This window comes from Canis aureus, chromosome 4 (assembly GCF_053574225.1).
Source record: "Canis aureus isolate CA01 chromosome 4, VMU_Caureus_v.1.0, whole genome shotgun sequence".
Lineage (NCBI taxonomy): Eukaryota > Metazoa > Chordata > Mammalia > Carnivora > Canidae > Canis > Canis aureus.
The window spans coordinates 24,407,658-24,419,350 of record NC_135614.1 but is presented as its reverse complement, the minus strand read 5'-3'; the positions used below and the strand labels follow the sequence as shown (position 1 = coordinate 24,419,350).

The window sequence follows — 11,693 nt, the reverse complement described above, 5'->3', positions numbered from 1 at the left end:
AGAAGCAGATTCCCTGCTGAGCAGAGAGCCTGACTTGACTCAGGGCATGATCCCAGGTCCCCAGGATCATGACCTGAGCTGAAGGCAGACGTGCAATCCACTGAGCCACCCAGGTGCCCCTAGGTAACAGAGCTTTGAAGGGGAAGCCCACCCTGTTCAAGTCCTGCTCCCAGCACCAGGGAGGGGGCTAGAGCCCACTGAAAGGAAGGCTGGGGTAGGGGGTCCTTTGAGAAATGTCAATGACGGAACTGAAACAATTTAGTAATGAGACTGATGTCCTTTATTCAAGAGAAAACAGTGCACGGATTGGGCACATATAGGGCCTTGCAAGCAGGGGAACATTCTTTTGGAGGGACTTGGGGGTGGGGGGCAAGAGCAGGTTTTCTAACATTAAAAGGGATAAAGAGAGAAACAGGGCATGATTGGCTGGGTGGTTGGGATTTCTTTCAAAAGCTGGAAGATCCCGTTTCCTAGGATAAGGAATGCTAGCTAAAGTGGAGTTGGAGGCCCGTGACTGGTGCATGATTCCCTGACAGGTGTTTCCCCTAAGTGCAGGCTGATTTAGGTTTAGATTTGTGACTCAGGCCTCCATTTTGTGTGTTGTAGTATAAATATGGACTAACTTTATCAGAACTGACCTTGGAGAGTCCCTGAAGGAGTCAGGCACTGCTCGGGTTCCCTTGGTGAAGGATTCGGGTCTCAAATTTAAAAGCGTCTTTACAAAGCATACCTTTGTGATCCTTGGTAGAAAGGAAGGGGGAAGAGATTGCTCAGAAATCGCCAGCCTCTGAGTCTCCACCCGGACTGCCAACTCTCGAGGACAGAAAAACCTCTGTGCTGTCATCTACCCAGTCCTGGCCATGAATATGGATTAGTTGAACTTGTGGTTGAAGAGGCAAATTTGACCTTGAAACAGGCTTATGCCTCCCAGAGTCACAACAATTCCTTCTGGGGGCACAGCTTTTTCCAACTGGCTGCACAGCATCATGATCTTGAGGTTATGGTTGTCCAAGGGGCTTGGTCCACCTGGCCAAGTGAGAAGTTTCATTGTTTCAGGGCCTGGAGTTGATGAGGCTCACGAGCAAACTCATGAGTCTGATACATAAACTAGACCAACAGTCTTTGCCTTGAGAAATAGCCCTGTTACCTGAATGGGATCATCTGCCCAGCCAGGCAGTGCATTCTCCTGTGCCATCAGGCCGGTCAGGCAAGTTACCGAGTCTGCTCAGGGCGTGTGGCATCTGAACATGGAAGGGTGGTTGTTTGATGGTGTTGGGCCCTGACACCTGACAGCCCTGCTGCTTCTCTGTAGTTGGTGTCTGTCTGCCCTGGACACGAAGTTGAGTGTCCTAGTTGAAGCACTCCGGGCAATTCCGGGCATGAGTGAAGACAGTGTGGTGTAGACTTCAGCCCCAAACTTTCCTGGGCGTGAATCCTGGTTCTGCTGGGATTAGGGATATCCTAGGCAAATCAGCCTCCTGAGACTCAGTGTCTCTGTCTGTAAAATGGGCATAATTATTTCTTGATTTAAGGATTTGAGATCATGTATGTAGAGTGATCAGTAGAGAACCTGTTGTATAATAGGCGGTCAATTAATGCCAGCTGTTGTTGTTACTGCTGTTATTCTTTGATGCCAGTTTGCCTTTTTTTTTTTTTTTAAGATTTTATTTATTTATTCATGAAAGACAGACACAGGCAAAGGGAGAAGCAGGCTCCATGCAGGGAGCCCGACGTGGGACTTGATCCCGGAACCCCAAGATCACACCCCAGGCCGAAGGCAGGTGCCAAACCACTGAGCCACCTAGGGATCCCCAGTTTGCCTTTTTGATTCTTCTCTCCCTCCTCTGTTAAATTCCAAGTTCCTTAGGAAACTTCATTTTTTTTTTTTAAGATTTTATTTACTTATTCATGAAAGACACAGAAGGAGAGAGAAGCAGGCTCCATGCTGGGAGCCCAACGTGGGACTCGATCCCGGGGCCCCAGGATCAGGCCCTGGGCTGAAGGCAGGCGCTAAACTACGGAACCAACCAGGGATCCCAGGAAACTTCATTTTTTAAAAAAATATTTATTTATTTCAGAGAGAGAGAGAGAGAGAAAGAGAGCATGCATGCATGTGCAGAGGTGCAGGGCAGAGAGTCTCAAGCAGACTGCTGGCTGAGCAAGGAACTGGACTTGGGGTTTGAGCTCCTGACCCAGAGATCATGACGTGACCAAACCAAGAGTTGGATGCTCAACTGACTGTACCACCCAGCTGCCCCAGGAAGCTTTACATTTAAAGATAAACCATTGTAGTCAGTTTGATGATAGCCCAGTTCTCACTCTCCCTTTCAGTTTCAGAAGCTATTCAGTCTAATCTGATCCTTGCTTTTGTTCTCTCTCCAAGCCTGGCCCAGAGCAAGGGCTGAGTGTGCTCTAGAAGCTGGAAGGGGAAAAAGATGCCTAAGGCTAGTGGAAGCAGGGATCTCCCCTGGAGGTGGAATGCAGCTGGACCTTGAAATAAAAGGGAGGCTTTTATTTTATTGAATAAAAGTGAGTGCTTGGAACAGAGAGATTAAGCTGGTAAATGGAGAGGGCTGGAATTTCAGAGAGCTGGTTCTAGTCCCAGTTCCGTTATTTACTGGCCTTGTGACTGGCTAAGTCACTTCCTCTTTGTGTTTACTGATGTTCTCATCCCGATGTTCACAGATGGATGGCAGAAGTCTGCGAACCTCCTGAAAACAATGCAAAATGTTGTGTCTGAGCATTTTTTGGCAGAGTGTTCAGGGTTCTCAGCAGATTCTCCAAAGGCTCTGACCTCACAGACTTACAGATTTCTCTTACAGTGACTCAGCACTCCCCGTGGGCTCCGCTGTTCACTGCTGACTCACCAGCTGTTAGCAGCCCTCCTCTGAGCTCCCCAAGGGAGCATCTGATTGGCTGAGCCAGGCATAGGGCACCATGAGGACACCTGTGGGCAGAGTTCTGGGACCTGACCATGTCCTGGGGGCCTGCTAGCCTCCAAAATGGACTGTGCCTGGGACTGTGCTCATTGGTCCCCAGCCCAGAGGGTGGCAGGGCCTCGAGGTTCCAAATGCAACTCTGGCTTAAGGTAACATCAGGCCCCTTGCGAGCCTTTCCATTCAGCCTGTTTCCTTCCATTCAGTGTCCTCGGGCCCCTAGCATAGTGCTTAGTAAACCGTGGGTGCTCCATAAAGATATTGCTTGAATGCCACCAAGACAGCTACTTGACAAACAAAGTACAGTGGGAGCAGTGACGAAGGGAATCTCGACTGGCTCCTAAGCCCTAGGAAAGGCTTCTCTCTGCTGCATATCATTTTAGCTGGGTTATGAAAGTTAAACGAGAGTTCACTAGAGCAAACGATTTGAGGTAGGGCAGGGCCACAGAGTTGTGAAACTGTAAGGGCTGATTTAGGCTGCCAGGAAAGAGTGGGGCAGAGAGGCTGGAACCCCAGGGTGGAGAGCACCCTGGGAATTTGAGGGAATGGGGAATACAGAGATGGGGGGTGGGCAAGGCCTTGCCTTCTGAAATGTCAGAGTAGGAGGAGACATCTGACAGCCCAGAGGGTATCGTGGTGCAGTCTACAACCACATCTCTCTTTCGGGACCAAGGAAGTCAGCTCTCTGCTGCCTGGATGGCTGCCTGCTGAGGGCTCACAGCCCTGCATACATCTTCATGTGCTCAGGCTGCCTTAACAAAATGCTGCAGACTTGGGGGTGCAGGGGTCTTAAACAAAGACATTTATTTGCTCACAGTTCTGGAGGCTGGAAGTCTAAGATCCAGGTTTCCACTAATAAGGTTTTTGCTGGGGGCTCTCGTCCTGCCTTCTCACTATATCCTCACACGGTCTTTCTTCAGTGTGTGCAGGGGAGAGCGGGGGTGGGAGGGGAAGAGAGCAAACTCTGGTGTTTCTTCTTATAAGGACAATAATCCTATAGGATCAGGGCCCCACTCTTACCACCTCGTTAACCTTAATTACTTCCTTAGAGGCTCCAATTCCAAATACAGCCACACTGGGGGTTAGGCTTCAATATTGCAATACGTGAATTTGGGGGACGTGGGGAGTTGTGGATACAAACATCCAGTGCATCATAGCCCCTCTTCAGGAATTGCCCTCAGCCAAACAGAACCCCTGGCTCAAGGTTACCCCTTTCCCAGGGGCAGTATTATGTTGAGGTATAAGGGCCATTCCCCTTGCTTTAGTTGAGGATGATTCAACATGGGGTAGGCTGAGGACTCTAATGCAACTTCATGGCCCTTGGATTTCCCTATCTGCCCTGGCTTGCTGCCCTCACTGCCTCAGGAGTGCAGTCCTGAGAACATGCCCCAGTAAACTTCTGCACTCATATCTCAGCATCAGAGCATATTTCCCAGGGGATCCAACCTGAGACAGATGGCAAATAGGTCAATCCAAGAGCCAACTTTGACCAGCTGGTAAAAGCAGCTGGAGGATTGAGTTGAGAAGGTTTTGGAGGTCAAGTCCTAGTAGTGATTCTTCCATGGGTGAAGAAGTGGGCCTGGGGACCGTGGGCTGGATGTTCAGCATCCCTGCGGGGTGGTGCTGTGTCACTGATGTCAAGTGGAGGAGTTGGAGGAAGGAGAAGCAGACCAACGGTGTCAGAGGCCAAAGGAAATGAGAAGGGGGAATCTTCCAGGTAGGAATTTACAATCTGCTTTCAGAAAGCCATTCAGTGGAGGGCTGGGCTGGGTTCAGGTTAGTCTGGAGGGAGAATTGGGGACATGGTGAGTGTAGGTGATTGTTTCAAAGAGTAGTGAAGGGGAGGTGAGAAAAAGTCCACAGCTAAAGTGAAAATCATGAGTGAGGAAAGACTTATTTTAGGATGGAAGAGCCTTGGGTATACTTGCAATCCAAGGGGGAAGACTCAGTGGCAAGGCAAGAGACTGAAGATATAAAAAAGGAAAGCATACTGATGGAGCAAAGTGCTAGAGGGATGACATTCAAAGTATTTAACAATTGCTAAGGTGCAAGTGGGGAATAAGAATGAGGTCACAGGAGCTGATTGGCAAAAGCAGAGGAGGGTATATATAAGGGTTAGCCTCCTACAGAGAAGAAAAGGATTGCTTCCTCAAAGAGGTAATAGAGGAAATGAGCATGAAGATAAAGTGAGGCAGGGGCTTCCTGAGTGTTGTGGGGAAGATCTAGAATGTAACAAAAACTCGAGACAATGGAAACTTAAACAAGATATGTGTGCATTTACATAAATAAAGTCTGGGGGTGGGCCACACTGAGCAAATATAATCATCAGGGATCGAGGCTCTCATCTTGTCCCTTTGTCATTCCCACCCCCTCCCTTTGTCATTCTTAACAAGGCTTTCACTTCATGATCATGAGAGAAGCTTGAGCTCCTGCTGTCGTGTCTGCAATCCAGGTAGCATGAAGAAGAAAGGAGTTTGTAGCCAGAGCTGGCATTTGGTGCAAATCAGTAGAGCTTTTTCAGTAGTGAAATTATTGAAATACTTCTCCACCAGCTGACAATAGCTGAGTCATCAGCTCATGTGTACCTCCCCATTCCCCCCAACTCATCTCCTGGGTCAGTTGGGAACTTTCACGGCATTCCCCCAGTACTATGGCTGGTGTCCTGGCATATCAGTTGTTAAATATTTGCACTGGATGTGTCTCTTCAAGGACAGTACCCAGAATTCACAAAATGGTCACTTGTTCTTTTATCACATTGGCCAGACTAAGGTCCCATGGTTGTAAGGGAGGTTGGGAAATTGGTGTTTATTCTGGGTGGCCATGTACTAGCCAGAAATGGGGGGGGGGGGGGTGCTGATTACTAACTATAAAGTCAAGGAAAAAGAGGTGAAGGACACTAGGAGACCATAGCAGAATCGACCACACAGGAGGGCTACAGAGGTGTGCTGTAGCACAGAGGGCTTTGTGAGCCTAACTGGGATGGTTGATTCTCCAGCAGCTTTCTCTGGTGGGGATAGAGAAGAAGAAATCATAGGCTGGGAATTGGTGGGTGGGTGACTGAAGTGTTATGGGGAGTGTGGTCCTCATGAAGGGCTGATATTTGAGCTGCCTGAGGGGTCCAAAATAGGAGAAAAGCAAATGTAGGCAGGGAAGACTGAAGGCTGGAGGTCTTGAGGAGGAAGATGCTGGATGTCACTGTTTGAGACACAGAGGCTCAGAGGGCTTCCGGGGCAGGATGAGGTGCCAGGGTGGCTGTCTGGGGAGCCAAGTGAGTGAGCCGGGCCTTCACAGTGGATGCCTCTGCTAAATCAGCTATCTTGGCCATGGACCCTTTCAGGTGTAGAAACAGATGAAAGTTCTCTGGAGCCAAAAGTGAAATACCAATGGATCTGGCAGGTGGGTGTTTCAAAAGAACTCAGGCACTGAAAATGGGGCCTCATGAGGAACTGGGACCCAGAACTGGATAATCATCAGGATCGCTGCTGGGATTTCCAAGGATGGCTCACATTTCTGAAGAAAGAGATCTTTTCAGTTTCCTGAAAACTTGAGCTCACAGTAGGGAGGAAATGAAAGGGATTTTCTTTTCTTTATAAAATGTTCCCATAATCTTTTAATTTTTTAAATTTCTTTTGGTTTTGGCCAAACCTTTTATTTAGTTTTCTGCAGTTGCTTAACACACACTTAAATGGTCTTATTGGGGGAGCAGGAAGGGAAGGCTCTTGTAGATTCCCAAAATATGGCCAGCATTATCCATTTGCTTTTTTTGGATTTACTGGGTGAAAAGCATTTTCCTTATATAAGCACTGATCTCAGGTTTTTCATTACTGAGAACATAGAGATTTCAGTTTGAAGACACTCTGAAATCCTAAGCGTAGCATACCCCGACCATCCTCAAGTAGCTAGCTTATTTGTATAGGCAGAGGGCTCACCTCTCCATTTTATTTTATTTTATTTTTTTATTGTTTTATTTTATTTTATTTATTTTATTATTTTTTTGACCCACCTCTCCATTTTAGATGGCTAGATGTTTGTGGAAGGTCTTAGAATTGCTTTGCCTCATTTACTAGGAAAAATCAGATATAAAAAGTGGCCTTTAATGACACTTTTAACTTGAAGAGTTACAACACGAGTACATGAGTCAAGTCTTAACACATTTAACATTTGCTTGTCGAAAGCGATGTCATAAGGTCAAATAATATTAAACAGATTTGACTTTCTTTCCCTCATAAGAACATAAAAAAATATGGAAGGAGAACTTAACAGGAAATTTTAAAACGGTAATGTAATTTTTCCTTTTAGTAGTCTTGGGTAGTTATGACAGGAAAGGTTCCACTTTTTTGTTTGTTTCTTTGAACGGGCATTTTGGTCCAAAGTTTTGTTTGTTTTTAATATCTGCTTCTGCCTCCCCCTCTAGCAGATCAGCTTCCTCTGCTGCCACCACCTCTTGGTGCTCTGTGGCTTGAACTGCTGTAGGAATCATGGGCAGGAGGGGGAAACCCTCTTTCTTGTCTGCCAACCTGATCATGACCACTTGAATAGAGAGATCCCTTTGGCTGCTTGAGTAGCTGACTTGACTTCCATCGTATCTGTCACGTGAGCTGCTGTAATCATCGTGACTGCTTCCACCATTAGATGGTGGGGGCCCTCATATAGGTGGAGCACTATGTGAGTTACCATTACTGTCAAATGAATCTCTCTAGGAACCTCCACTTGGGTGATCTGAATAGTCACAATCATGACCATAGCCATCTCTATCCTATAGCCTCTTGATGGGTAGTCATTATGTGAACTGGAATGACCATGTCATGGTAAGTATACTCTCTTGGTGATGGTGCATAATCTCTTTTTTGATATGAATTTGGGTAATCTCTGCTTGAATAGCTATCTTTAGTAGAATATCCATCATCTCTTGGGGACAAATAAACATCTCTATGAGAGGGCAGGGGTTCCTTTTGAGGTGGGCCTCCACAACTATCTTTTCCACAGGACACAGGAACTCTTCCTCCCATTCCACTGCTGCTGTGAACTGGTCCTGAAGGGGCAGATCTTTTAAGAGGAGGACCGCCACTCTGTGGTGGTTGGTGGTCCTCTTTTTACTGGAAGTGGTCCCCCGGAAGAATTCATGTTAAAATTCATGGAATAGCCCCCATCATCCATGTGTCCTCCACATGAGGGAAGTCCCCTGGTTCCTCTACTTCCTCCTCTTCTGCCTGTGAGACCTCTTGGAGGACCTCTACTTCTTGAGGGTTGAAGTAGTCCATGTCTACCACTTTCAAATGATGGTTTAGTTGTTTGTTCTACCTTGATGGGTTTTCCATCTAAGGACTTTTCATTCATGTCTCTGGCTGCATCCTTAGCATCTGTTGGGCTCTCAAAGGTGACAAAAGCAAATCCTCTTGATTTGTTGGTTTCACGATCTTTCATCAATAGAACTTCCACTATTTGTCCATATTTGCCAAATACTTCTTCAAAGGCTTTTTCATTTGTTTCTGTATTGAGGCCACCAATGAAAAGTTTTCCTGGGTGATTTGCTTCAACCATTTTTTCCCCCTGGTGGGAGTTAGAGGGGTGAAGACCATTCCAAGTTCCTACAAGCTCGCCAGTAGGGGCTTCGTAGCAGCTCAGCCCAAGGGAGGGTTGCCGGTTCTGAGAATGGAAGAGTGAAACTGCTAGCACTATTGCACAATGAGCGAATCTTTTTCGTTAAAAAACATAAAGTAACACGTGTGGACATTGTAATGAGTAAAATAGGGCAAAGATGAGATAATCCAAGTCAGCAGGCTCTCTCCCCACCTCCAGTTCTCTGTTCCTCTCCTCACCAAAAATCCCACTTCTAGGGGGGAGACAGGGCAGGAGGGCTTTGCTGCCCCTGTGTGTGCCTGGACTGGGGGGTCCTGAAGCTCCCTCTCCAGCTCCACATTATCCTCTGGCAAGTCAGTTGCAGCAGGACTTGAAGTGGACAGTGGGGCTTGGGCCTTGCTCTGCCTGTATTTTCCTGGAACCCACTTCCCTCTGAGGCTTGCTGTATACCAGCCCTTGCTCCTTCTAGCTCATGTTTCAAAGGCACTTTTTGAGTATTAGTGCTTTGTCAGGACAGTTTCCTTAGTTAGCTATCATTGTTCAGCATTTGAGATCTTTCTAGTATCCACTCTTATACCGAGTCCTTCTGTGACCACTTTGGATAAAATATTTCTTAGCTCTGGATTATTTTCCTGGGGAGTATATTCCCTGGAATGGTATTATAGGGTCAAAGGGTCCAAACAATCTCACAGCTCTTTGTTGCCTATGTACAGATGGCTAAGAAGGTATTTTAAGAGATTCAAGCATCTACTGACTTGGTAAAAAGTTACAATAATCCACTTACTGTTTTTATATTCTTCATTAAAATTCTGTCCTACAGGGAGCGAGATGGATGCAGGGTCATATTTTTGTGTTCTAGGTATGTAAATGAAGGCAGCAAAAAGCGCATCTCAAAAACATTGTCTTATCCCTCTAGTTATGAGACAGGAGGGTATTACAAAAGAGTTGTGGTTGGTTCACTCTGTCGTTCAGCAGCTCTGAGAGCTCAGTAGCTCCACCAAAGGGAGAGCATATGATCAAAAGGGTCTCTAAATTGCCTTTTGGCAGAGTCTTGTCATGTCTGTATGGCACACAGAGATGCTTTGCTGGAGCTGAGGGACAGAGCTGTGTTCTAGAGTCCCACCTCCTTTGGCTGTTGGGGTGATCGGCCTTGTGCTTGTGCCCGTACCTAGGAAGCCTGAAAATGGGGCAGCCGTGCAGCCATCTGGCCACTGAGGCCAACCAGTGAGGTACCCAGTTTAGATCAAATCTTGTCCCAGCTTTACTCAGGGCTCTCACATCGCCCACTGGGGTGCACACTTCCCTGTCAGCAACCAGTGGGAAATAAGAACCACAGTGTGGGGGTGGTGGGGAGGAGGTGAACCAAAGGCTTTGAGACCTTTTGGTGGCCGGTTCTGGTTCCTAAAGGAGAACAGATTGTTGGAGGCAGATGGATCACTGGGTTTGCCCCTCTCTGGTCAGGTATGACTGGATAAATGTCTTTCCCTCTCTTTCCCAACTTCCCCTTTAGTATAAAGATGTAATGGAGCTAGCTGATCTTTAGACCTGCCCTAATAGGCTTAGATTTCCCTCCTTTCCTTCCTTGGGCTGGCAGATACTTGTCCCTTAGGAGGGGACAGGGGCAGGGTCAGACCTCTGCTCAGAACCGGACTGGATCTGACACAGGTAGAGGGCAGGTGATTTTGTATGGGCCACCTGCGCCTTTCTTATTCTGGAATGAGAAGAAGATTAAGGGCTGCCCAGTGTGGGGCCACTTCCTTCTCCAACAAGGCCTCTGGCTGATGCACAGCCCGGTTCTCAAATTCCAGCTTCACTTCTCCAATGGCTGAGGCCCTTCTTATTCTTCCCCATCTTCCCCTCCACTTTGTCCAATTCCGGGACAAACCAGGGTAGGATCTTGGCAGGGACAGTATTTAATATTGAAAGTGCATCTGTAGGTTATGAGAAGTGATTGTGGATATGAAAAGTTAACAGGGAAAATCCGGGCCCAGAGTGAGGCCACACTCGGGCCCCAGCTAGGTAAATAGATAAACATCCTTTGGGAGACAATGTGGGTTCAGTGGGTAAGTTTGAATAATAACCTCGAGGACTTCGATAAAGTCGTTAACCTTTCTGAGTTTGGATTCCCACCTGAAAAATGGAATGGAATTAATAACAGAATATTGTTTCTCTATAATTTCTATAATAAGAAAAAATGGTACATCACGGAAAAAATGTGAGGCATGAAAGATATTCATACATAATAAAATCTCTAATGTGGACTTCTTCAATTACTAGTTTTGTCTTTGCAGGACCTGTCCCTTTCCTTCCACCACATATTTCCCCGTCCCTCTCCTCCCATCCCTCCTCCCGTCCCCCTTCCATCCCCCCTCCCGTCCTCCTCCCATCCTCCCTCCCGTCCCCCTCCCATCCCTCCTCCTGTCCCCCCTCCCATCCCTCCTCCCGTCCTCCTCCCATCCCCCACCCGTCTTCCTCCCGTCCCCCCTCCCATTCCCCTCCCGTCCCCCATCCCGTCCCCTCCCATCCCCCTCCCGTCCCTCCTCCCGTCCCCATCCCCCATCTCGTCCCCCTTCCATCTTCCCTCCCATCCCTCCTCCCATCCTCCTCCCATCCTCCTCCCGTCCCCCATCCGTCCCCCTCCCGTCCCCCTCCCGTCCTCCTCCCGTCCCCCTCCCGTCCCCCTCCCATTCCCGTCCCATCCCCCTTCCATCCCCCTCCCTCCCCTCCGCCTCCCGTCGCGCAGGCGCCGTGCGCGCCGCTGAGTCAGGGCGGCGGGGAGCGCCGGGGCAGGCCTGGTCGGGGCGGGGCTCGCGCCTGCGCAGTGCGCGGCTTCGGGGCGGGGCAGGTTTATAGCCGCCGAGGATCAGCTGACGCTCTGCATTGCAGGCTGCGGAGTCGGCGTCGCCATGTACACCCTCTGCCTCCTGGCCAGCCTCCTGGGCGCGGGTAAGCCCTGAGACCGCCCGCCCCCGCCCGCCCCCGCCCCGTCGGGGAGGGGATCCCCGCAGAACGTGGCCCACCCGTCCCGGAGCGGACCGCCCGGGGCCTCGCTCCTCCGTTCTCGGTTGTGGACGAGGGGCGCTCATTGCGCAGGCGCGCCCGGCGCTGCCACCTGCGGGCGCGGGGGCTGTGGGAGGGGGCGGGGGCGGGGCCGGGGCCCCGGGCGGGGGGGCGGGG

The 11,693-nt window shown here is 48.9% G+C and overlaps 1 protein-coding gene and 1 pseudogene across 2 annotated transcripts in view; one reads left to right on the top strand and one right to left on the bottom strand.

Annotated features, from left to right (window-relative positions):
• Window positions 1-7,321: 7,321 nt before the first annotated feature.
• LOC144311829 (RNA-binding motif protein, X chromosome-like) lies at window positions 7,322-8,970 on the bottom strand (annotated as a pseudogene).
• A 2,332-nt stretch (window positions 8,971-11,302) lies between these two features.
• PSAP (prosaposin) overlaps window positions 11,303-11,693 on the top strand; it is a 32,713-nt gene continuing 32,322 nt past the window's right edge. For both annotated transcript variants that reach the window (XM_077894889.1, XM_077894888.1), the window contains exon 1: window positions 11,303-11,462. In XM_077894889.1, the coding sequence (XP_077751015.1) occupies window positions 11,423-11,462 (40 nt within the window). In that variant the 5' untranslated portion in view covers window positions 11,303-11,422. The remainder of the gene's footprint in view (window positions 11,463-11,693) is intronic.